Genomic DNA, 27295 nt, shown 5'->3' on the forward strand with positions numbered 1-27295 from the left:
GGTTAACCTTTTCTTGTGGCAACAGGTCACAAATCTTGCTGCAGTGATGGCACACTGTGGTATTTCACCCAATAGATATGGGAGTGTATCAAAATCGGGTTTGTTTTCTAATTCTTTGTGGATCTGTGTAATCTGAGGGAAATATGTGTCTCTAATATGGTCATACATTTGGCAGGAGGTTAGGAAGTGCAGCTCAGTTTCCACCTCATTTTGTGGGCAGTGCGCACATAACCTGTCTTCTCTTGAGAGCCAGGTCTGCCTACGGTGGCCTCTCTCAATAGCAAGGCTATGCTCACTGAGTCTGTACATAGTCAAAGCTTTCCTTAAGTTGGGTCAGTAACAGTGGTCAGGTATTTTGCCACTGGGTACTCTCTGTTTCTGTCTCTCTCTACCCCCCCTCCCCCCTCTCGTTGCCTCCATCTTGTCTCACATCCTCATCTTCTGAGGTATGGCTGATGACACTACGCTGGACTGTTTGCCATTACTCAAGTGGTGACAGTGCCTATACCCTGCTGCTAGCACGCTAGCCTCCCTCTGATGTGGTATGTAAATGTATATCCAAAAACACTCATGCAATACGCATACAGGTTTACATCTTTGTGGGGCTGGTAGCGGGGAGGTGAGAGGAGGACATGATGAATCATCTGAGCAGGGTACAGTACAGAAGAGCAGTAGAGGAGTCAGATCAGCAGATATCCTCTCATACTATATCTACAATCTCGCCTCTCTCTCTCTCTCTCTCTCCTCTCTCTCTCCTCTCTTCCTCTTATCTATTATATATCTCTCCTCTCTCCCTCCTCTCTCTCCTGTATCTCTCTCTCTCTATATATATAAGGTATAGGACAGACCCAGATCTCTCACCTCCTCTGCCAAAGTTACTGAGGTCATTGGGTCCCCCGGAGCCATTATTGACAGGCAGGCTGGTTGCAGGCCAGGAGTCTGCCAGCCACGGGTATCCTGGGTCACTGGCATTCAGCAGGCCTGGTCGGCTAGGAGGAAACACAGGGCTTGTTAGACATGGAAAGTGGTCATAGTTAGGAATAATAATAGGTCAAAGTTGTCCATGAATACTCTACATCTTTGAATAAATCTCTGAATATAGGGAAAACACTCTATCAATTATGGAATGTGTATTTTTGAATTATGGAAGCATCTCATGTTCCTTGACTGGATTGAGAAACAATTAATAAAAACCTGACAGGGAATCAGCAGGGAGCCATTATGAAGGTATGAAATGTGTGTGTGTGTGTGGGGGGGGGGGGGGGGGGGGGATAAGCTGGCAGTGAGCCTCCAGTACTAATGAGATAATTCAGAAACTGGATGTATGTTCACTATGTGCCTCCCATTTAAAGTTAGAATTCATTCAGGCAACACTGCTCTGTATCTGTCCTTTTCTCCTGCTGTGTCTTTGTCTCACTCTAACACACACACACACACACACACACACACACACACACACACACACACACACACACACACACACACACACACACACACACACACACACACACATTAACACACACACACACACACACACACACACAGTAATACACCCACACATTAATACACACACACCCACACATTAATACACACTCACACAAATTAATACACACACACACATTAATACACACACACACATTACACACACACACACACACACACATTAAAACCCACACAGTAATACACACATACACATTAATTCACACACACACATTAATACACACACATTAATACATACATACACATTAAAACACACGCACACATTAATACACACACATTAATACACACACACACACACACACACACACACACACACACACACACACATTAATACACACACATTAACACACACACACACTGTCACAACTTCCACAGAAGGTGGCGCCTCTCCCCGGTCGGGCGGCGCTCGGCGGTGGTCGTCAAGGAATATTGGGAGAGACTGAGCGAGGAGTACTGTGAGATAGTGGAGGGGGGTGATGAGAGAGAGCTCTTGGTTTGGCGTAGTATGTACAGCATTTTCCCTGAGGATCATGTTAGCCGTCAGATGCCACCTGAGTCAGCTACCCGTACTCATCCCAAGAAGTGTGTTAAAGTTCCGGTACAAATGAGGCCGGCTATACGCACCATGTCTCCAGTGCGCATTCACAGCCCGGTACGTCCTGTGCCAACTCTCCGTACTCACCGTAGGGAGCGTGTGACCTGTCAGGCACCATGTTTTGTGGTGATACGCACGGTGTCTCCAGTGCGCATTCACAGCCAGTGCGTCCTGTACCAGCGCCCCGCACTTGCCGGGCTAAAGTGAGCATCCAGCCAGGACGGATTGTGCCAGCCCTACGCTCCAGACCTCCAGTGCGCCTCCACAGCCCAGTACGCCCTGTTCCTGCTCCGCGCATTCGCCCTGAGGTGTGTGTTACCAGTCTGGCGCCACCTGTGCCAGACCCACGCATCAGGCCTCCAGTGCGCCTGCCCAGTCCGGGGTGACCTGTTCCTGCTCCCCGTACTCGCCCTGAGGTGCGTGTTACCAATCTGGCGCCACCTGTGCCAGCCCCACGTATCAGGCCTCCAGTGCGCCTGCCCAGTCCGGGGTGTCCTGTTCCCACTCCCCGTACTCGCCCTGAGGTGCATGTTACCAGTCTGGTGCCACCTGTGCCAGCCCCACGCATCAGGCCTCCAGTGCGCAATCCCAGTCAAGAGCTTCCAGCGACAGTTCCCAGTCCAGAGCTTCCTGCGACAGTTCCCAGTCCAGAACCTCCTGAGACGGCCCACAGTCCGGAGCCTCCTGAGACGGCCCTCAGTCCGGAGCGTCCTGAGACGGCCCGCAGTCCGGAGCCTCCTGAGACGGCCCGCAGTCCGGAGCCTCCTGAGACGGCCCGCAGTCCGGAGCCTCCTGAGACGGCCCGCAGTCCGGAGCCTCCTGAGACGGCCCGCAGTCCGGAGCATGCTGAGACGGCCCGCAGTCCGGAGCCTCCTGAGACGGCCCGCAGTCCGGAGCCTCCTGAGACGGCCCGCAGTCCGGAGCCTCCTGAGACGGCCCGCAGTCCAGAGCTTGCTGAGACGGCCCTAAAGTCCGGAGCCTCCTGAGACGGCCCTAAAGTCCGGAGCATCCTGAGACGGCCCACAGTCCGGAGCCTCCTGAGACGGCCCACAGTCCGGAGTCTTCAGCGACGTCCCCCAGTCCGGAGTCTCCAGCGACGTCCCCCAGTCCGGAGTCTCCAGCGACGTCCCCCAGTCCGGAATCTCCAGCGGCGGTCCGCAGTCCGGAGTCTCCAGCGGCGGTCTGCAGTCCGGAGCCTCCGGCGATGATCCGCGGTCTGGTGACATGAAGGCGGAGGGATCAGCTAGCAGAGCAGGGGCAACACCCCGAACCGGAGCCCCCTCCTATGCTGGTAGAATAGCAGGATGTGAATGTTCTTCATCCTGCACCAGAGCCGCCACCGACATTAGACCCTAACCCTCCATATTTTTTTTGTTGTTGTTTGGGGTTGTGCATTCGGAGTCCGCACCTTTGGAGGGGGGGAGGGGGTTTGGTGCTGTCACAACCTGACCATAGAAAGCTTTTATTTTCTATGGTAGAGTAGGTCAGGGCGTGACAGGGGGTTTTGTCTAGTCTATTTATGTCTATGTTGGTTCTAGTTTATTTTTTCTATGTTGGGGTTTTGTCTAGTTTATGTATTTCTATGTGTGGTTCTAGTTTTTGTATTTCTATGTTGTTTTTTGGGGGGATGATCTGCAATTAGAGGCAGCTGGTCATCGTTGTCTCTAATTGGGGATCATATTTAAGTTGTTTTTTTCCCAGTAGGTTTTGTGGGAGATTATTTTGAGTCAGTGTATGTTGCACCTCTTCGTCACGGTTTGTTGTTTTGTTTATGAGTTTATTTGTATGTCTTGCATAGTTTCACAGTTTAAATAAAATGTGGAACGAAACACACACTGTGACTTGGTCCCATTCTTCAGACAGCCGTGACACACACACACACACACACGTTAATACACACACACAGATTAATATATACACACACACACACACACACACACACACACACACACACACACACACACACACACACACACACACACACACACACACATTAATATACACACACATTAATACATACACACACATTAATACACACACACACTGCATAGACACACATCATTCTTCCTCCCCCACATAGACACATTCACACATAACCTTGTTCATTAACATCCATTGATCCCATCAACCCCTTGTAGTGATGCCTTAGTTGATTGGCTGTCCTCCAGACCCAGCCCGAAACCCTCTCCCAGGTCAACTTGTGGGCTGCTGCAGCCTGTGGGATGGATGTACGGGGGCTTGCTCCATTTAACAGGTGTTGGGAGTCACTCCCATGGGTGTGGGGGCCATAAAAATCTCCCATTAGGAGTTGAACCTGTCACGGGTGACTGCTGGGAGGCCTTTAGGGCCACTTTACTGTACAATCACGTCTCAGCCTCGTTACCACGGGCAATACAGATGGAGCTAGATGAGATATGAGAGATGGAGCTAAATGTCTTTGTTTGTGTGTCAGTACATTGGTACCACACTAGTTTCCAATGGCTGAACCATACAGATGGATTCATATGTTCTACTGAATGTACTATAGTGTTATTTTTCTGCCCAGGGTAAAGAGAGGATTCAAAGACAGTGCTGTTTGTCTACAGACAAAAGCATCCGGCAGAGTGTGGAATGAGAGGTTGAACTGAGCTGTTCAAGGTCTCCACAGCAGCAGCAGCAAGCTAGAGCTTTCCCTCTCTTATCCCTGAGAAATGGCTGGCTGCCACGGTCGGTCAGACAGGCAGCATCACATGCTCAACCGGATGGCTTCTGCTAGAGGGAACACGGCACAACAACACCCCACTGCTAGTGCCCTTCAGTCTCAGTCTCAGTCTCAGTCTCAGTCTCAGTCTCAGTCTCAGTCTCTGACACGCTCAGTGCTACAGCCCAGCACCCTTAAAAGCTGTGGCGTGCCTCATGCCTAACAGAGCTTTTGTCTCTGCTTCAGTGAGGTAACGTGATGTGCTGGCCCTGGGGAGAGGAGGGGGAGATGAGGGGGAGTGGAGGGGAGAGCCCCAGGACATGGTCAGGTAATGGGCGCTCTGCAGTCAGTCTGTCCCTCAGCCACAGAGCCACAGGTTCTAATGAGAAGAGCTGTTCCATGGAGGGAGACTCCAAATGAACTGCAGCGCTGCAGAGACAGGAGGGAGGCGGGAGGGCCTGACAAGCTAAGAGCCCTCGCCGTGGTTCCTGAATGCCAAAACAGGCCCTCGGGGGGAAGGAGTCATTCAAATTGATGGCTGTGCATCAGAGACATGCACTTTTTATAGGGTAATACATCTCATCCCCTACCCTTCTGTTTCTCACAGCGACATTCCCCTACTCCCCCCCTTTCTTCCTCTCCCTCCCAACCCATCTCTTTATAAACCCCATTTTCCTTTCTTTTTTCCACATATAGCTCCTGCTTTCATCCCTCCTCTTTTCCTCCCTCGCTCTCAACATCTGTCAGCCTACAGTTTCCTGGCAGTTGACAAAGAAAGAGAGAAATGGAGAGGGAGGGCCGTGTTCTCTCCTGTCGACTGCAGCTACAGTGCACCACGAAAGACCTTGTATGTAGAAAAATACTATACCACTGTCTCAGTAGCAGACCTACAGCCCTACACACCCCTAATAACCATCCACCATGCAGCACAGCGAAGAGAGACCAGAGAGACCATTTGGAAGACAAGGTGTTGGCACTTGTATTCATCACATGAAGCTGCTCCGGGAGAGATAATTAGAATGAGAATGATTTCTATTGGGAGTATTTGTTATATGTGTGTTGCGACTCTGGGGGGAAATGGTCATACGTCTTCTGGAACCTCGACAAGTTATGTTTAATTCTAGTTGAGTTCGGGGATGTATTGCAGCCTTGGCCAAGATAGGATTTTGAATTTGTACTATTTTCCTGTCAGACTTTTTGGCTGTTTGTTATGAAAGGTAGCAAACCTGAGCAACCGCCCAGGATGCCTGATGCACAACGAGCCATAAACAAGCCAGACCAGAGATATGAATCCCAATACAACCACATAGATCAGATGTGTTCACGCTCTGCACGCCTACTGGTCAATACAACCCTCACTAAAAGCCTGCGCATCCAATTACACTTAAGGCATGTTGAAACATGAATTTCCATTGGATATTTTCCGTTCATAGAGACTTCTGTCACTTAGCTTCTGAGTCCTGTCATATCAAGGAATCTCCATAGCAACAGTGTTGGCACAACCCGTTGGCTGCGGCGCTGTGCTCAACCCACTCTCTATAGAATCTGCTCTGGCTAAAATATTGATCAGCGCTGAGATAGTTATTACTAGCTCCTAATTACCATCTCGCTATTGGCAGGGTAGAAGGAATGAGCCATTTATGAATTTCACATGAGCAGCCAAAGTCAAGCCATCCAAGTGTAGCAATCTGCAGCCTATTCATCTTCCATGAATCATTTATTCTGTGATCGATTAAGTGATTTGTTCAGTCAGGGCAATTTGGCAGCAGCCAATGAAGAGCTGGGAACAGACGCGACTCTATTTGCTATTGTCTAATTAATGCAATAAACATCCCAGGTAACAAATGAACACATTTCCCTGTGATACTGGGAGGGTCACTCTCACTCTGCAGGGGCAGATGGGGTAGCCGCAACATCTGGGCTTTGATGTCACCACAGTGACTAACGGACCAGGACCAGGGCTTTGATGTCACCACAGTGACTAATGGACCAGGACCAGGGCTTTGATGTCACCACAGTGACTAATGGACCAGGACCAGGGCTTTGATGTCACCACAGTGACTAACGGACCAGGACCAGGGCTTTGTGCTAGCTAGAGAAACACACCAAGCTTCAGACTTACTGCATCCTACCACTCTGGTGCTGTGTAGAAATGTCTCCCCCACTGACTTAAGCTATGACACATATAGAGTGCCGCAGATACAGACCCCTCCGATTCAATCATCCGGGCTGAGAATCAGAACCACTTATGTGGAAAACTGAAGGAAAAACACCACAGCAGAAAATAGATGAGAGAAGACATGGCAAGTGGCGTGGTTAATTCTTCGAGTGCTTGCTGGCGGCTCTGGCAGAAATATGGGCGAGCATGCACATCGACATACTATACACACTGCTCGCACACACACACACACACACACACACACACACACACACACACACACACAGAAAAACAAACTCATATACATACAGTAGGCTAAATCCTGGAAAAACAAACTCTCACAGACACACAGACGCTGAATAAGTTTAGAATCTCAGACGAGTGTGTGAGCTCTGTGTGGATTTACCTATCTACCAGAGCAGTAGAGAGACAGAAGTCCGGACTCCTCTGGGGAGCCTCCTGAATCCCTACAAAGGCTCAGTAACTGGTGTTATTGAGATAGGCCCCACTCTCTGCAACCCCTCTCTCACACACACACACACACACACACACACACACACACACACACACACACACACACACACACACACACACACACACACACACACACACACACACACACACACACACACACAGACACACACAGACACACACAGAGAGAGAGAGCGAGCAGGCTGTGTGGGGTGCAGCAGGGGTACCTCCACACCTCTCCCCTGGGTAATTATTTTGACATTATTACATGTGCTCGAATCTCAGTCGCCTTGGCAAAGTGACAGGCAAATGTATCACTCCAGGGGGCTTCTGGGTTATCTGTAGCCGGCAGGGGAAGATAAATGATCAAATAAAAGCTCTCTCTGCTTAAATTGTTTCTACTAATTCTGTGGGGAGATTTATGAGTCTATTGATGCGTGAACGGAGATGTGTTAGGAATGTATGTTTGCACACAGGTCTGTGAGCGACGTAAACATGCAGGTATTGGTTATCTATAGATCCATCAGTCATCTATCAGTGTTAGAGCAGGCTTGCTCAGTGCAGCGCAGACATAATACATACTTTAGGAAGATGAGCCAAGGGCACTATAGTGAAGATGTGTAAAGTCCAGGACAGAGGTCAGCACAGCGTTAGATGCATATTGTTGATAATAACACCGTTATGGTCTAATGCTATAGCATAATGTTATAGCATATTGTAATAGCATAATGTTATAGTATAATGTTATAGCATAATGTTATAGTATAATGTAATAGCATAATGTTATAGTATAATGTTATAGCATAATGTTATAGCATAATGTTATAGTATAATGTTATAGCACAATGTAATAGCATAATGTTATAGCATAATGTAATAGCATAATGTTATAGTATAATGTTATAGTCTAATGTTATAGCATAATGTTATAGCATAATGTTATAGCATAATGTTATAGTGTAATGTTATAGCATAATGTTATAGCATAATGTTATAGTGTAATGTTATAACATAATGTTATAGCATAATGTTATAGTGTAATGTTATAGCATAATGTTATAGCATAATGTTATAGTGTAATGTTATAACAATGTTAGAGCATAATGTTATAGTCTAATGTTATAGTCTAATGTTATAGTATAATGTTATAGCATTATGTTATAGCATAATGTTATAGCATAATGTTATAGTCTAATGTTATAGCAATATGTTATAGCATTATGTTATAGTATAATGTTAGAGTGTAATGTTATAACAATATGTTATAGTATAATGTTATAGCATAATGTTATAGCATAATGTTATAGTCTAATGTTATAGTCTAATGTTATAGCAATATGTTATAGCATAATGTTATAGTGTAATGTTATAGTCTAATGTTATAGCATTATGTTATAGTATAATGTTATAGCATTATGTTATAGTATAATGTTATAGTCTAATGTTATAGCATAATGTTATAGCATAATGTTATAGTCTAATGTTATAGCATAATGTTATAGCCTTATGTTATAGTCTAATGTTATAGCATAATGTTATAGCATAATGTTTGACTGGGTTGCTGGGTTTTCACAGTCTGATGGAGGTGGTTTGAATGCCCTTCATAATAGAGGTGATGTGTTGTGTATGCTGTGGGTTTTGATTGGCAGAGTGATGATAGGTGTGGTGTTGTTTGGCTCTATGTGTGGAGAAAAGGGCTCTCTGTCCCTGATGGAACACTGACTGGAAGAACACTCACCTTCCATTGCTCATCAGACCCCCGTCAACACGCTGGAACGTCACTGGGGTCAGAGCGGAGGAGAGGAGAGAGGGAGCGCCAAGACATACAAGGAGAGAAAAGACAAAGCAATACGTTTGACTTTTCATATAATTTCAATGACATTGATGACCACATCAAGGCTGCATTGCCAACGCTAATACCAGTTGACCAGAGAGGGTTCTGATGATTTTAGCCCCCAACCATTATCAGGATTTATCCTTGTGAACGATCGCAACACTGCACCCAATGCTCATGTGTCCTTCCAGTGTCTTCTGTAGCTGGCTGGATATTGATGGCTTCCCTAAGGGATGCAGAGGCCCCACAGTGTCCATTCTTATCATGGAAATTAGAACAAGGAAGCTGTGAATAAGGTAGCAGATTGCATTGCTTTGCATAAAGTGACACGTAATGTGTTTTTCTCAAAGACAAGATGCTTGATGAGAGCAGAAACTAATTTCATCTCTCATTTTTTGGTTTGAATTATTATTGGATTTGTGATTAAATCTCAGCCAAAATAAAAATGATTAGAAAAGGCAGAGGGCTCATTAATCAGGTAGAATTAGAGTTACAGATCTCTCTAGTAGCGGGGTACACTGACTAGCATGACGCTCAGATCCATCTACATACAATAAATAAGGGTCTTTGTCAGCAGCTAGTAAAACTGTAGCAGCTCAGCATAAGAGAACATTTCATCTCTGCTCAACACAGATGACGACAATAATACATCAGAAATCTGAGCGTGCAAAACGTCAATGGATCACAGAAAAAAAAGAGAGAAAGAACCATAGAGTTTTGTAAATCACCCTGTGCGGATGACAGAGGAAATCACCCCATAAGGATGACAGAGGAAATCACCCCATAAGGATGTCAGAGGAAATCACCCCATAAGGATGTCAGAGGAAATCACAGCGTGCGGATGACAGAAGAAATTACCCCGTGCGGATGTCAGAGGAAATCACCCCATAAGGATGTCAGAGGAAATCACCCCATAAGGATGTCAGAGGAAATCACCCCGTAAGGATGTCAGAGGATATCACCCCGTAAGGATGTCAGAGGAAATCACCCCATAAGGATGACAGAAGAAATCACCCCGTAAGGATGTCAGAGGAAATCACCCCATAAGGATGTCAGAGGAAATCACCCCATAAGGATGTCAGAGGAAATCACCCCGTAAGGATGTCAGAGGATATCACCCCGTAAGGATGTCAGAGGAAATCACCCCATAAGGATGACAGAAGAAATCACCCCGTAAGGATGTCAGAGGAAATCACCCCATAAGGATGTCAGAGGAAATCACCCCATAAGGATGTCAGAGGAAATCACCCCGTAAGGATGTCAGAGGAAATCACCCCGTAAGGATGTCAGAGGAAATCACCCCATAAGGATGTCAGAGGAAATCACCCCATAAGGATGTCAGAGGAAATCACCCCATAAGGATGTCAGAGGAAATCACCCCATAAGGATGACAGAGGAAATCACCCCGTGCGGATGTCAGAGGAAATCACCCTGTGCGGATGTCAGAGGAAATCACCCCGTGCGGATGACAGAGGAAATCACCCCGTGTGGATGACAGAAGAAATCACCCCATAAGGATGACAGAGGAAATCACCCCGTGCGGATGACAGAGGAAATCACCCGTGTGGATGACAGAAGAAATCACCCCATAAGGATGACAGAGGAAATCACCCCGTGCGGATGTCAGAGGAAATCACCCCATAAGGATGTCAGAGGAAATCACCCCATAAGGATGACAGAGGAAATCACCCCGTGCGGATGTCAGAGGAAATCACCGCGTGCGGATGACAGAAGGAGAGAAGGAAAAAAGAGAAACCTACTTGAGTCGAGAAGTAGCTGATAGTAGTGTGGCTTATTTAATCATATCCTGTGATCCATTGACGTTTTGCACGCTCAGTCTTCTGATGTCTTATTGTCATCATCTGTGTTGAGCAGAGATGAAATGTTCTCTTACGCTGAGCTGCTACAGTTTTACTAGCTGCTGACAAAGACCCAAATGTTGTTCCCTAGATGGAGAATAAAGGGAGGTAGGGCTGGACATTCCTTCACTCCTCTCCTCCACTTTATTTTCCAACAAGCCAAGGCATGTGCCAAATAAAGTCTTCAGAGAATACAGGAAGAAAGGAAGAGAGGAGATGGGGTTTTCTTATTAGTGATAGTGTGACACAGAGAGGGCTGCTGGTAGGACAACCTCTTCACTTTGTCATCAACCAACCAAAACATCTTTACCACAATCATTCTGGAACTGTACACTAGCATGTTGCACTATATAAGTGAAAAACCAACCCCAACACAGTAATGAACTAAAACAAGAAAACCCCCTCAAAACCTTACTGTTATTTTGCTTCAATCATACCACACTAGCTTATTTACATACTTTGACAGTGGATCTCCAAAAGAAAATGGTTGACATTCCTTATTCATCATTACTCTATAGCAGTGGTTCTTAACCTGGGTTCGATCGAACCCCAGGGGTTCGGTGAGTCAGTCTCAGGGGTTCGGCGGAGGTCAAGACACACACCCGACTCATATGATTCGTGATGACACGCCCCGCTTGGCCATCATTGGCTGCAGGTGATCACGCAACATCGCTTGGCCTATCTGTGCTGCAGGGAATTTGGCGCGCTCAGTAGTCGAATTGTGACTGTCGTGATGGTACGTCGTGTGATTTCTTTCTTAATATTTTAATCCCTTCATACTAACTATGTCGAGCAAAAAAAGAAAGTGGTCGGACGAATATGTACAATATGGATTCACATGTATAACGGAACGTGATGAGAGTCAGCGTCCTAACTGCATGATTTGCAATGCCAAGTTGAGCAATTCTAGTCTAGCACCGGCAAAACTAAGAGAACACTTCCTTAAGCTGCATGGAGATGGACAATACAAGAACACAACGCTCGCTGAATTCAAGGTGAAGAGAGACATTTTTCCAATTAAGAAGGGTTCGGTGAATGCGCATATGAAACTGGTGGGGGTCAGTACCTCCAACAAGGTTAAGAACCACTGCTCTATAGCTACTTCTCTTTATTCCACTACCAAGAAACTAATCTCTCTCCCTCTATCTCTCCTACAGTATATCTCTCTCTCCTATCTCTCCTACAGTATCTCTCTCCTATCTCTCCTACAGTATCTCTCTCTCCTATATCTCCTATAGTATATCTCTCTCTGCTATCTCTCCTACAGTATATCTCTCTCTCCTATCTCTCCTACAGTATCTCTCCTACAGTATCTCTCTCTCCCTCTCCTATCTCTCCTACAGTATCTCTCTCTCTCCCTCTCCTATCTCTCCTACAGTATCTCTCTCCCTCTCCTATCTCTCCTACAGTATCTCTCCTACAGTACCTCTCTCTCCCTCTCCTATCTCTCCTACAGTATCTCTCTCTCTCTCCCTCTCCTATCTCTCCTACAGTATCTCTCTCTCCTATCTCTCCTACAGTATCTCTCTCTCCTATCTCTCCTACAGTATCTCTCTCCTATCTCTCCTACAGTATCTCTCTCTCCTATATCTCCTATAGTATATCTCTCTCTGCTATCTCTCCTACAGTATATCTCTCTCTCCTATCTCTCCTACAGTATCTCTCCTACAGTATCTCTCTCTCCCTCTCCTATCTCTCCTACAGTATCTCTCTCTCTCCCTCTCCTATCTCTCCTACAGTATCTCTCTCCCTCTCCTATCTCTCCTACAGTATCTCTCCTACAGTACCTCTCTCTCCCTCTCCTATCTCTCCTACAGTATCTCTCTCTCTCTCCCTCTCCTATCTCTCCTACAGTATCTCTCTCTCCTATCTCTCCTACAGTATCTCTCTCCTATCTCTCCTACAGTATCTCTCTCTCTCTCCCTGTCCTATCTCTCCTACAGTATATCCCTCTCTCTTTCTCCCTCTCCTATCTCTCCTACAGTATCTCTCTCTCTCTCGCTCTATTTCCTAGGAGGGAGAAGGGAATAGGGAGGCTGATACTGTGCTCTGCGGTGGGGAAGCCTCTGATGTCCCTATCTTTGCTCAGACACATTTATTCTCCGCTGTGGAGAACTTTAATGTTTCCCAGCCTGACGTGGCTGTGCCCTGCTCCTTCTTCCAGATTAGCACTTTCTCCAATATGAATAGGGATGAATCCTCTTTAATAAGCATTAAGGGGTGAGGACATAATCAGTGTATAAAATCCCATCAAATCTTCTTCCCTGCTGGTCGCGTGCCTCGAAAACCCGTGATTAACCTGTCCTGTATGACAGCTTTACTGTAGGAGTCAGGGACAGACAGTAGGACACTGTGTGTGGGCATCACCTCATCTCCTAGCTCACATCCTAAATGACACACTACCTCACTCATACACTCAGTGACATTAAAATACAACCACCAAAATATGAATATCTAAACCAGTCCTCTTTGTCCCCTTCAGTCCTTGACTCATTGTCCTCTCCCGGTGGACACCACCCTGATCCTCCAGCCTCAGTGCAGTGTGCTTACAATCTAATACATACACACATACACTATTCAGTTTCACTAGTACGTTTGAGTGGAACACTTATCTTCCAGCGGCCAGAGCACCAGGTGAGAATAGGGAGTGGGTGATTGTCTACAGGGAGATCGGGCAGAGGAGCAGGGGGTGTATCACAGATAGGATTTGTTGACTGGAGTGGCTAAGCTACAGCCAGGACCCCCAGCCAGCCTCCCTGCACTGGCCTTATCTCAGTCGCACTGCTGGTACTGGACCAGTAGAGAAGAACCCCAGTCTGAGGGACTCATTTCATATGTAATGGACTCTGTTCTCCTCAATTCATCCATATCTCTCCAGGAGAGTACACTGAGCAGACAGAGGCTTCTCTCTCCTGTATTTACACTTTCTTACATCGAGAGACAGAGGCTGATTGCTTGCTTGCTCAGCATTGGTGCCAGTCAGGTCCACTTTGGGAGAGCATGTACTGTAAATCCTTTACAGTGTAGGGGGCTAACATTGTTACAGTTATCAATTTAACTGCAATTAACCAATTAGTCCATGGTGTATAGAGTAGCAGAGCCACTTAACGCTATGAAGAGGGATAAATAAGACTACCAGAGTAGCCATTGAGGATATTTTAGAAGGGCAACATAATCACATATATAATCCCCAATCAACACCAACAGCTGTAGAAAGAGAAGGACCCCTTCAAGCCCAATGCATACCTCACAGGAATATCAATAGGAGAGTGAAGAGTCTTTAGGAGGAATACCCACTACTATCAAAGAGGGGAGAACAGAGTCTTTAGGAGGAATACCCACTACTATCAAAGAGGAGAGTGAAGAGTCTTTAGGAGGAATACCCACTACTATCAAAGAGGGGAGTGAAGAGTCTTTAGGAGGAATACCCACTACTATCAAAGAGGAGAGTGAAGAGTCTTTAGGAGGAATACCCACTACTATCAAAGAGGAGAGAACAGAGTCTTTAGGAGGAATACCCACTACTATCAAAGAGGAGAGAACAGAGTCTTTAGGAGGAATACCCACTACTATCAAAGAGGAGAGAACAGAGTCTTTAGGAGGAATACCCACTACTATCAAAGAGGGGAGTGAAGAGTCTTTAGGAGGAATACCCACTACTATCAAAGAGGGGAGTGAAGAGTCTTTAGGAGGAATACCCACTACCATCAAAGAGGGGAGTGAAGCGTCTTTAGGAGGAATACCCACTACTATCAAAGAGGGGAGAACAGAGTCTTTAGGAGGAATACCCACTACTATCAAAGAGGAGAATGAAGAGTCTTTAGGAGGAATACCCACTACTATCAAAGAGGAGAGTGAAGAGTCTTTAGGAGGAATACCCACTACTATCAAAGAGGGGAGTGAAGAGTCTTTAGGAGGAATACCCACTACCATCAAAGAGGGGAGTGAAGCGTCTTTAGGAGGAATACCCACTACTATCAAAGAGGGGAGAACAGAGTCTTTAGGAGGAATACCCACTACTATCAAAGAGGGGAGTGAAGAGTCTTTAGGAGGAATACCCACTACTATCAAAGAGGGGAGTGAAGAGTCTTTAGGAGGAATACCCACTACTATCAAAGAGGGGAGTGAAGAGTCTTTAGGAGGAATACCCACTACTATCAAAGAGGGGAGTGAAGAGTCTTTAGGAGGAATACCCACTACTATCAAAGAGGGGAGTGAAGAGTCTTTAGGAGGAATACCCACTACTATCAAAGAGGAGAGTGAAGAGTCTTTAGGAGGAATACCCACTACTATCAAAGAGGAGAGTGAAGAATCTTTAGGAGGAATACCCACTACCATCAAAGAGGGGAGAACAGAGTCTTTAGGAGGAATACCCACTACTATCAAAGAGGGGAGTGAAGAGTCTTTAGGAGGAATACCCACTACTATCAAAGAGGAGAGTGAAGAGTCTTTAGGAGGAATACCCACTACTATCAAAGAGGAGAGTGAAGAGTCTTTAGGAGGAATACCCACTACCATCAAAGAGGGGAGAACAGAGTCTTTAGGAGGAATACCCACTACTATCAAAGAGGGGAGTGAAGAGTCTTTAGGAGGAATACCCACTACTATCAAAGAGGGGAGAACAGAGTCTTTAGGAGGAATACCCACTACTATCAAAGAGGAGAGTCCCAACAGGAATACCAGACAGAGAGAGGAACACCACAGCCAGAGGATGGAGGTTCAGTGAAACACCGATGGTCACAACAGCCAAACACAGCAGCACAGTATGGTTTGACAACCAGGCTGATGACTGAGCAGGGATGGGACAGCTGTTTGCAGTGCTCAGGCCCTGCCCTATTACAAATCCAGAGTGTTTTCAAAGGATGAATTTAAGCTATTTCAGGCCATCTCTTCCAGCAGTAAGAAAAGGTGTGAAATATGGGTTTGTCACCTCAAGCTGGGGTTTGGATTTATATTGGGCAAGACCTGGAATCTGTCAAACATATATAATGTAGGCAGGAGAGGAGGGACCTGTGGCAGGATGTGGGGGGGACGGACGGACGGACAAATGAACAGTACCTGCAGGGGTGAAGGTGAAGGACTGAACTGTAAAACAAGAAGACAGAGAAGTCGTGTGTTAAAAGCCTACAGAGGTGCTGTAAGCGTTGCTTTGGGGGCCTCTGCACACTGGGGCTGGGGGCCAGGGAGGCGAAAGGGGGGCAGAGGAGAGGAGCCAACCCCATGACCCAGTATGCATGGCGGCAGCCAGGAAAGCAGCTCAGAGGCCAGAGAGATGTAGAGACAACAGAAACAAATCAAAGAAAACACAACATATACAAAATGTAGCAAACAGAAATGAAGGACAGGCTACAGCCATGTGAGTGACTGTAGCAAGATCAAAAGTCAGTTTGCGCTAAGACATTGAATAAATGTCAAAAAAGAGATGTGCAAGAAGAAAAAAGACAACCTTTTGAGAGATAACAATTTTCTTGTACAAAGGCCATTGTTGAATAACATTACATGCATTACTAATATTCTGTCTATCTCCAACTCTCTAATTAAATATTCTGTCAGTGGAAGACTGTCCATGGTGGATGGCTGTATTGACTATCTCCAACTCTCTAATTAAATAGTCTGTCAGTGGAAGACTGTCCATGGTGGTTGGCTATATTGACTATCTCCAACTCTCTAATTAAATATTCTGGCAGTGGAAGACTGTCCATGGTGGATGGCTGTATTGACTATCTCCAACTCTCTAATTAAATAGTCTGGCAGTGGAAGACTGTCCATGGTGGATGGCTGTATTGACTATCTCCAACTCTCTAATTAAATATTCTGGTAGTGGAAGACTGTCCATGGTGGATGGCTGTATTGACTGTCTCCAACTCTCTAATTAAATATTCTGGCAGTGGAAGACTGTCCATGGTGCATGGCTGTATTGACTATCTCCAACTCTCTAATTAAATATTCTGGTAGTGGAAGACTGTCCATGGTGGATGGCTGTATTGACTGTCTCCAACTCTCTAATTAAATATTCTGGCAGTGGAAGACTGTCCATGGTGGATGGCTATATTGACTATCTCCTACTCTCTAATGAAATATTCTGGCAGTGGAAGACTGTCCATGGTGGATGGCTGTATTGACTATCTCCAACTCTCTAATTAAATAGTCTGGCAGTGGAAGACTGTCCATGGTGGATGGCTGTATTGACTGAAGTCGAACACCCACACTCTGAAATGTCAGGGTCGGTGTAGGAGGATGGATGGACTGGCTCCAGCTCCAGCATGGCTCAGTCCTGAGTGACCGGCCAGACCAGCAGAGAATCAGTTGTACCAGCAACCCAACCCACGCAACCCCTGCCACCCTAGGAGAGTATCAACACCGTGGGAGGACGTGTCAAACATTACAACCATCACAACATGATTCACACCAACACTCTGCTCTGACAGTAGAGATATAGAAATAGCCCTTCACAATAGAGTTAATAAAGAAGTCATTAAAACAAAGTTTAGTGATGCCTTTGAGGAAGTTTGTTGAGTGCTCTGTATTGGTGGCAAGAAACAAACTCCCAGAGGTAGAGTGTGTGAACCTACAGTACGGTTTGTATGTTGTATGCAGAATTGGCATCTGTGTGTACTCTCCAGCCTACTGGTCTAACCTGCGTAGTTGCTGTGTGTACTCTCCAGCCTACTGGTCTAACCTGCGTAGTTGCTGTGTGTACTCTCCAGCCTACTGGTCTAACCTGCGTAGTTGCTATGTGTACTCTCCGGAATGCTGGACTAACCTGCGTAGTTGCTGTGTGTACTCTCCAGCCTACTGGTCTAACCTGCGTAGTTGCTGTGGGTACTCTCCAGAATGCTGGTCTAACCTGCGTAGTTGCTGTGTGTACTCTCCAGAATGCTGGTCTAACCTGCGTAGTTGCTGTGTGTACTCTCCAGAATGCTGGTCTAACCTGCGTAGTTGCTGTGTGTACTCTCCAGCCTACTGGTCTAACCTGCGTAGTTGCTGTGTGTACTCTCCAGCCTACTGGTCTAACCTGCGTAGTTGCTGTGTGTACTCTCCAGAATGCTGGTCTAACCTGCGTAGTTGCTGTGTGTATTCTCCAGAATGCTGGTCTAACCTGCGTAGTTGCTGTGTGTACTCTCCAGAATGCTGGTCTAACCTGCGTAGTTGCTGTGTGTACTCTCCAGAATGCTGGTCTAACCTGCGTAGTTGCTGTGTGTACTCTCCAGCCTACTGGTCTAACCTGCGTAGTTGCTGTGTGTACTCTCCAGCCTACTGGTCTAACCTGCGTAGTTGCTATGTGTACTCTCCAGCCTACTGGTCTAACCTGCGTAGTTGCTGTGTGTACTCTCCAGCCTACTGGTCTAACCTGCATAGTTGCTGTGTGTACTCTCCAGCCTACTGGTCTAACCTGCATAGTTGCTATGTGTACTCTCCAGCCTACTGGTCTAACCTGCATAGTTGCTGTGTGTACTCTCCAGAATGCTGGTCTAACCTGCGTGTTGCTGTGTGTACTCTCCAGCCTACTGGTCTAACCTGCGTAGTTGCTGTGTGTACTCTCCAGCCTACTGGTCTAACCTGCGTAGTTGCTGTGTGTACTCTCCAGCCTACTGGTCTAACCTGCGTAGTTGCTGTGTGTACTCTCCAGAATGCTGGTCTAACCTGCGTAGTTGCTGTGTATATTCTCCAGCCTACTGGTCTAACCTGCGCAGTTGCTGTGTGTACTCTCCAGCCTACTGGTCTAACCTGCGTAGTTGCTGTGTGTACTCTCCAGAATGCTGGTCTAACCTGCGTAGTTGCTGTGTGTACTCTCCAGAATGCTGGTCTAACCTGCGTAGTTGCTGTGTGTACTCTCCAGAATGTTGGTCTAACCTGCGTAGTTGCTGTGTGTATTCTCCAGAATGCTGGTCTAACCTGCGTAGTTGCTGTGTGTACTCTCCAGAATGCTGGTCTAACCTGCGTAGTTGCTGTGTGTACTCTCCAGAATGCTGGTCTAACCTGCGTAGTTGCTGTGTGTACTCTCCAGAATGCTGGTCTAACCTGCGTAGTTGCTGTGTGTATTCTCCAGAATGCTGGTCTAACCTGCGTAGTTGCTGTGTGTACTCTCCAGCCTACTGGTCTAACCTGCGTAGTTGCTGTGTGTACTCTCCAGCCTACTGGTCTAACCTGCGTTGTTGCTGTGTGTACTCTCCAGAATGCTGGTCTAACCTGCGTAGTTGCTGTGTGTACTCTCCAGCCTACTGGTCTAACCTGCGTAGTTGCTGTGTGTACTCTCCAGAATGCTGGTCTAACCTGCGTAGTTGCTGTGTGTACTCTCCAGAATGCTGGTCTAACCTGCGTAGTTGCTGTGTGTACTCTCCAGCCTACTGTTCTAACCTGCGTAGTTGCTGTGTGTACTCTCCAGCCTACTGGTCTAACCTGCGTAGTTGCTGTGTGTACTCTCCAGCCTACTGGTCTAACCTGCGTAGTTGCTGTGTGTACTCTCCAGCCTACTGGTCTAACCTGCGTTGTTGCTGTGTGTACTCTCCAGAATGCTGGTCTAACCTGCGTAGTTGCTGTGTGTACTCTCCAGAATGCTGGTCTAACCTGCGTAGTTGCTGTGTGTATTCTCCAGAATGCTGGTCTAACCTGCGTAGTTGCTGTGTGTATTCTCCAGAATGCTGGTCTAACCTGCGTAGTTGCTGTGTGTACTCTCCAGAATGCTGGTCTAACCTGCGTGTTGCTGTGTGTACTCTCCAGAATGCTGGTCTAACCTGCGTAGTTGCTGTGTGTACTCTCCAGCCTACTGGTCTAACCTGCGTAGTTGCTGTGTGTACTCTCCAGAATGCTGGTCTAACCTGCGTAGTTGCTGTGTGTACTCTCCAGCCTACTGGTCTAACCTGCGTAGTTGCTGTGTGTACTCTCCAGCCTACTGGTCTAACCTGCGTAGTTGCTGTGTGTACTCTCCAGCCTACTGGTCTAACCTGCGTTGTTGCTGTGTGTACTCTCCAGAATGCTGGTCTAACCTGCGTAGTTGCTGTGTGTATTCTCCAGAATGCTGGTCTAACCTGCGTAGTTGCTGTGTGTATTCTCCAGAATGCTGGTCTAACCTGCGTAGTTGCTGTGTGTACTCTCCAGAATGCTGGTCTAACCTGCGTAGTTGCTGTGTGTACTCTCCAGAATGCTGGTCTAACCTGCGTAGTTGCTGTGTGTACTCTCCAGAATGTTGGTCTAACCTGCGTAGTTGCTGTGTGTATTCTCCAGAATGCTGGTCTAACCTGCGTAGTTGCTGTGTGTACTCTCCAGAATGCTGGTCTAACCTGCGTAGTTGCTGTGTGTACTCTCCAGAATGCTGGTCTAACCTGCGTAGTTGCTGTGTGTACTCTCCAGAATGCTGGTCTAACCTGCGTAGTTGCTGTGTGTATTCTCCAGAATGCTGGTCTAACCTGCGTAGTTGCTGTGTGTACTCTCCAGCCTACTGGTCTAACCTGCGTAGTTGCTGTGTGTACTCTCCAGCCTACTGGTCTAACCTGCGTTGTTGCTGTGTGTACTCTCCAGAATGCTGGTCTAACCTGCGTAGTTGCTGTGTGTACTCTCCAGAATGCTGGTCTAACCTGCGTAGTTGCTGTGTGTACTCTCCAGAATGCTGGTCTAACCTGCGTAGTTGCTGTGTGTACTCTCCAGAATGCTGGTCTAACCTGCGTAGTTGCTGTGTGTACTCTCCAGAATGCTGGTCTAACCTGCGTAGTTGCTGTGTGTACTCTCCAGAATGCTGGTCTAACCTGCGTAGTTGCTGTGTGTACTCTCCAGAATGCTGGTCTAACCTGCGTAGTTGCTGTGTGTACTCTCCAGCCTACTGGTCTAACCTGCGTAGTTGCTGTGTGTACTCTCCAGAATGCTGGTCTAACCTGCGTAGTTGCTGTGTGTACTCTCCAGAATGCTGGTCTAACCTGCGTAGTTGCTGTGTGTACTCTCCAGAATGCTGGTCTAACCTGCGTAGTTGCTGTGTGTACTCTCCAGAATGCTGGTCTAACCTGCGTAGTTGCTGTGTGTACTCTCCAGAATGCTTGGTCTAACCTGCGTAGTTGCTGTGTGTACTCTCCAGAATGCTGGTCTAACCTGCGTAGTTGCTGTGTGTACTCTCCAGAATGCTGGTCTAACCTGCGTAGTTGCTGTGTGTACTCTCCAGAATGCTGGTCTAACCTGCGTAGTTGCTGTGTGTATTCTCCAGAATGCTGGTCTAACCTGCGTAGTTGCTGTGTGTACTCTCCAGAATGCTGGTCTAACCTGCGTAGTTGCTGTGTGTACTCTCCAGAATGCTGGTCTAACCTGCGTAGTTGCTGTGTGTACTCTCCAGAATGCTGGTCTAACCTGCGTAGTTGCTGTGTGTACTCTCCAGAATGCTGGTCTAACCTGCGTAGTTGCTGTGTGCACTCTCCAGAATGCTGGTCTAACCTGCGTAGTTGCTGTGTGTACTCTCCAGCCTACTGGTCTAACCTGCGTAGTTGCTGTGTGTACTCTCCAGAATGCTGGTCTAACCTGCGTAGTTGCTGTGTGTACTCTCCAGCCTACTGGTCTAACCTGCGTAGTTGCTGTGTGTACTCTCCAGAATGCTGGTCTAACCTGCGTAGTTGCTGTGTGTACTCTCCAGAATGCTGGTCTAACCTGCGTAGTTGCTGTGTGTACTCTCCAGAATGCTGGTCTAACCTGCGTAGTTGCTGTGTGTACTCTCCAGAATGCTGGTCTAACCTGCGTAGTTGCTGTGTGTACTCTCCAGAATGCTGGTCTAACCTGCGTAGTTGCTGTGTGTACTCTCCAGAATGCTGGTCTAACCTGCGTAGTTGCTGTGTGTACTCTCCAGAATGCTGGTCTAACCTGCGTAGTTGCTGTGTGTACTCTCCAGCCTACTGGTCTAACCTGCGTAGTTGCTGTGTGTACTCTCCAGAATGCTGGTCTAACCTGCGTAGTTGCTGTGTGTACTCTCCAGAATGCTGGTCTAACCTGCGTAGTTGCTGTGTGTACTCTCCAGATCTGTCTAACCTGCGTAGTTGCTGTGTGTACTCTCCTGGTCTAACCTGCGTAGTTGCTGTGTGTACTCTCCAGAATGCTGGTCTAAACCTGCGTAGTTGCTGTGTGTACTCTCCAGAATGCTGGTCTAACCTGCGTAGTTGCTGTGTGTACTCTCCAGAATGCTGGTCTAACCTGCGTAGTTGCTGTGTGTATTCTCCAGAATGCTGGTCTAACCTGCGTAGTTGCTGTGTGTACTCTCCAGAATGCTGGTCTAACCTGCGTAGTTGCTGTGTGTACTCTCCAGAATGCTGGTCTAACCTGCGTAGTTGCTGTGTGTACTCTCCAGAATGCTGGTCTAACCTGCGTAGTTGCTGTGTGTACTCTCCAGAATGCTGGTCTAACCTGCGTAGTTGCTGTGTGCACTCTCCAGAATGCTGGTCTAACCTGCGTAGTTGCTGTGTGTACTCTCCAGCCTACTGGTCTAACCTGCGTAGTTGCTGTGTGTACTCTCCAGCCTACTGGTCTAACCTGCGTAGTTGCTGTGTGTACTCTCCAGAATGCTGGTCTAACCTGCGTAGTTGCTGTGTGTACTCTCCAGAATGCTGGTCTAACCTGCGTAGTTGCTGTGTGTACTCTCCAGAATGCTGGTCTAACCTGCGTAGTTGCTGTGTGTACTCTCCAGAATGCTGGTCTAACCTGCGTAGTTGCTGTGTGTATTCTCCAGAATGCTGGTCTAACCTGCGTAGTTGCTGTGTGTACTCTCCAGAATGCTGGTCTAACCTGCGTAGTTGCTGAGCCCCTTCCTCTTCTTCCTCCTCCAGTACAGCCAGATACTGAAGCCCATGAGGATAACCCAGCAGGCCCCTCCGATCCCCGCTATGAACGCTGGCTGCTTCACCACGTCTGTGATCTGCTCCGTGATGCTGTTGTTCCTGTTCCCACTTATGATCACGTCACGGAAGTCCTTACCTGGGGTGGGAGGGACAGGGGGGACAGGGGGGACAGGGGCGACAGGGCGGACAGGGGGACAGAAGGGACAGGGGGGACAGTGTGAGGGTGTGTATGCCAGGTTGTTTGTTGAAGCGGTGAAAAAGGATTCAGCATTATAATAAACCATTTTGTTATTACAATTGCTAGCTGGCTGGGGACAATAGCAGTACCATAATAGTCCCCACATATTCACTAAGAGCTCAATTCTTCCTCAAGATATGCCTTCAACCTCCATGGGAGATATACAGGAACATGTGAATTTCATGCACAGACCTGTAGTTAGGATTGAGCTCCAGGTGTAGATATGGTAAGATACAAAGGCAACACCAGCCTCTCGTCAATAACAGCTAACATATTGACAGAGAGAGTAGAACATGGCTGTGGTGGGTGTGCTGTGAAACCTAACGTGCAGACAGAGAGGGGAGGGAGGCTAAATCCTACAAGCTGATGACAACCCCTCAGGTGATCCTGCTGTTTGCTTAGCTCAGACTCTAATTCACTTCAATAAAATAGACCATGTGAGATGAGAGGCACACCCTGCTCCGTATCGATCTACCAATCGAAGCTCACTCTGACTTGTCTGCCTGACACTATAGGAGTTGGTTCTCAGAAGAGTACACATGACAATATATCTGCAATCTTTGGCTTGGAGAACTGTGAGAGGGATTATAGGAGTGATATTGGGGAAAAACACCATGCTACAGGCCAAGCCATCAGTTATTGGTCATATCAGTCCCTGGTCCATATAAATTACACAGACCTACACCACAGCCTGGCTACAGATCAGAATAACAGACCTACACCCCAGCCTGGCTACAGATCAGAATAACAGACCTACACCACAGCCTGGCTACAGATCAGAATAACAGACCTACACCACAGCCTGGCTACAGATCAGAATAACAGACCTACACCACAGCCTGGCTACAGATCAGAATAACAGACCTACACCACAGCCTGGCTACAGATCAGAATAACAGACCTACACCACAGCCTGGCTACAGATCAGAATAACAGACCTACACCCCAGCCTGGCTACAGATCAGAATAACAGACCTACACCCCAGCCTGGCTACAGATCAGAATAACAGACCTACCCCACAGCCTGGCTACAGATCAGAATAACAGACCTACACCCCAGCCTGGCTACAGATCAGAATAACAGACCTACACCACAGCCTGGCTACAGATCAGAATAACAGACCTACACCCCAGCCTGGCTACAGATCAGAATAACAGACCTACACCCCAGCCTGGCTACAGATCAGAATAACAGACCTACACCCCAGCCTGGCTACAGATCAGAATAACAGACCTACACCACAGCCTGGCTACAGATCAGAATAACAGACCTACACCACAGTCGTTCGTTCTAAATGTTCTATCGCCATACTGGATGACAATGTTCTAGCTAACCAACTACAGCAACGTTCTAGCTAGCCAACTACGGCTAACTTACAGTCACGTCAAACAGTGCAGCCAGAATAACAAGTTGCTGCATTTGTTTAAGCTATATTCTAGTGACAGTTATATGGATACATCCATAACAATGTGCTATTAATGAGTGATTTCACCTTGCATAGAAAATGTGGTATCACCTCAGGACACTGTTGTTCAGAGGAGCTAGCCAACAACACAACTAACACAATCACTTCAAACTGAAGCTGGAAACACTGCAAACTAGCTGCACTTCCTTTCATTTGACCTGTTTTCTATTGACATTTATTTGTATATATCCATACAAATGATGCTGATTCATGATTTGGACTGAAAAAAGCTGCCTGCCTGTCTGTCTCGTCCAGACTCCCAACACATTCATTACTATGCGACAGCTGGAGATCAAATTTGAATATTGAAACAATGTTGGAAATGTCTCAGAGACATCGGAACCTTTTTTTACATTTTCGTATAAAATGACATACCCAGATCTAACTGCCTGTAGCTCAGGACCCAGATCTAACTGCCTGTATAAAATGACATACCCAGATCTAACTGCCTGTATAAAATGACATACCCAGATCTAACTGCCTGTAGCTCAGCACCCAGATCTAACTGCCTGTATAAAATGACATACCCAGATCTAACTGCCTGTAGCTCAGGACCCAGATCTAACTGCCTGTAGCTCAGCACCCAGATCTAACTGCCTGTAGCTCAGCACCCAGATCTAACTGCCTGTATAAAATGACATACCCAGATCTAACTGCCTGTATAAAATGACATACCCAGATCTAACTGCCTGTAGCTCAGAACCCAAATCTAACTGCCTGTAGCTCAGAACCCAGATCTAACTGCCTGTAGCTCAGAACCCAGATCTAACTGCCTGTATAAAATGACATACCCAGATCTAACTGCCTGTAGCTCAGCACCCAGATCTAACTGCCTGTATAAAATGACATACCCAGATCTAACTGCCTGTAGCTCAGCACCCAGATCTAACTGCCTGTAGCTCAGGACCCAGATCTCACTGCCTGTAGCTCAGCACCCAGATCTAACTGCCTGTATAAAATGACATACCCAGATCTAACTGCCTGTATAAAATGACATACCCAGATCTAACTGCCTGTATAAAATGACATACCCAGATCTAACTGCCTGTAGCTCAGCACCCAGATCTAACTGCCTGTATAAAATGACATACCCAGATCTAACTGCCTGTATAAAATGACATACCCAGATCTAACTGCCTGTAGCTCAGAACCCAAATCTAACTGCCTGTAGCTCAGAACCCAAATCTAACTGCCTGTAGCTCAGGACCTGAAGCAAGGATATGCATATTATTGACACCATTTGAAAGGAAACACTTTGAAGCTCGATCCTGTAGAGGATACAAATCTCCGCTGTTGAAAACTAAATGTTAGTCTAAAAGAAATGTGAGATAATGTCTAGATTATTTTTATCGAGATCAAGTTCATAAATTGCCTGGCTGGGCTGATGAGACATTGGATTGCGCAGCCAGATGGAACAGAGTAAATAAGCATTTTAACGTCTTACATTTAGCCAGTGGTAACTTGTGGAATAGACACCGTCTGAAATGCGGTTTTAATCAATCAGCACTCAGGATTAGACCCACCTGTTGTATAGTCTACCATAACGCCCCCTTTCGTGTGTTTCCCTTCCCGTTCCACTCCCCCTGGGTCTCTTACCAATGACAATGGGCTGAGGTTCACTCTTGACCCCCACACCTGCACTGGTGCTGGCAGCCACCTCCACCCGATACAGCACCCCCACTTGAAGCCCCCCCACAACCACCGACCGGATGGCTGCATCCACCGTCTTATTCACGTGGAATCGTGTCTCATTCCCTAGGCACCAGATCTGAACCGAGGGAGAGAGACAGAGGAAGAGAGAGCATAGCATCCTGTCATAGTGGGGTCAGGTTGAGTATTATATTGATTCTGATGGCCTCTCAGTAAGCCATCAGTCCTCAGGTTACATCCAGTCTATCTTCTCACAGTAACCTGCCTTGTACTCCTGGATGATGCCGTTCTGGTGTTCTGGAGGAGGGGGGTCCCAGGAGATGCTGATGGATGTGCTGTTCTGGTTGCCCACCGTCAGGACTGTAACCTGCAGGGGAGGGGCACTGGGAGCTGGGGTTGAGGGGAGACAGATGGGGGGCGGAGAAAACAATAGATGGTCAGGAAGAGGGAGAGGGGGAGAGCATTCCGTTCTCCGTTACACACAACCTTACAAACACGCACACGCACACACACATCATCTTTATTGTGAGGAGGAGTGTGTGTAGTTGTTAGCAGGTGGAAGACACAGGTGGCTGTGAGAGAGCAGCAGCTCATTAGAAGGGGATTTACATGGAGAACAGGGAGGTTTGACACGGCTCTCTTTAACATTCCACTATGATTAAATATCCCAGGCCTGCTCCTGCGCCTGCTTCAACACAGAGGGATTTACACACAGAATACTGCTATTGATTTTCAGAGTAACACCCAGGCAGTCAGACAAGCACCCTCAGTCAAGCTAAGACTCCTCCATTGACCCAGCCAGGGTGACATCTGGGTCAACAGGCTTATAGGAGGAGCCGTACAGCAGTGCAGCCATACATGAGGACAATTTGAAGAAATGTATTTTGAGGAGAATTGAAACATGGGGCTAGGTAAACATATTGACTGGTTTCATCACTCAGCCAGGTGGAACTAAAGCCAGTGGGGTAGAGAGCAGGGGGGAGGCTCTAAAGCGAGGCACAGCTCTATAGATGGGGTGTGTACATGGCCTGAGAGACAGA

At 47.1% G+C, this 27295-nt stretch overlaps 1 protein-coding gene across 2 annotated transcripts in view; it reads right to left on the reverse strand.

Annotated features, from left to right (window-relative positions):
• Positions 1–27295, reverse strand: part of LOC115206567 (roundabout homolog 2) — a 124309-nt gene that overhangs the window by 35771 nt on the left and 61243 nt on the right. For both annotated transcript variants that reach the window (XM_029773695.1, XM_029773694.1), the window contains exons 14-19: positions 26521–26645; positions 26202–26373; positions 22849–23037; positions 16156–16182; positions 9143–9185; positions 862–989 (exon numbers count right to left, since the gene is read on the reverse strand). In XM_029773695.1, coding sequence (XP_029629555.1) covers positions 862–989; positions 9143–9185; positions 16156–16182; positions 22849–23037; positions 26202–26373; positions 26521–26645 — 684 coding nt within the window. The remainder of the gene's footprint in view (positions 1–861; positions 990–9142; positions 9186–16155; positions 16183–22848; positions 23038–26201; positions 26374–26520; positions 26646–27295) is intronic.

Source organism: Salmo trutta, chromosome 13 (assembly GCF_901001165.1).
Source record: "Salmo trutta chromosome 13, fSalTru1.1, whole genome shotgun sequence".
NCBI classification, from domain to species: Eukaryota; Metazoa; Chordata; class Actinopteri; order Salmoniformes; family Salmonidae; genus Salmo; species Salmo trutta.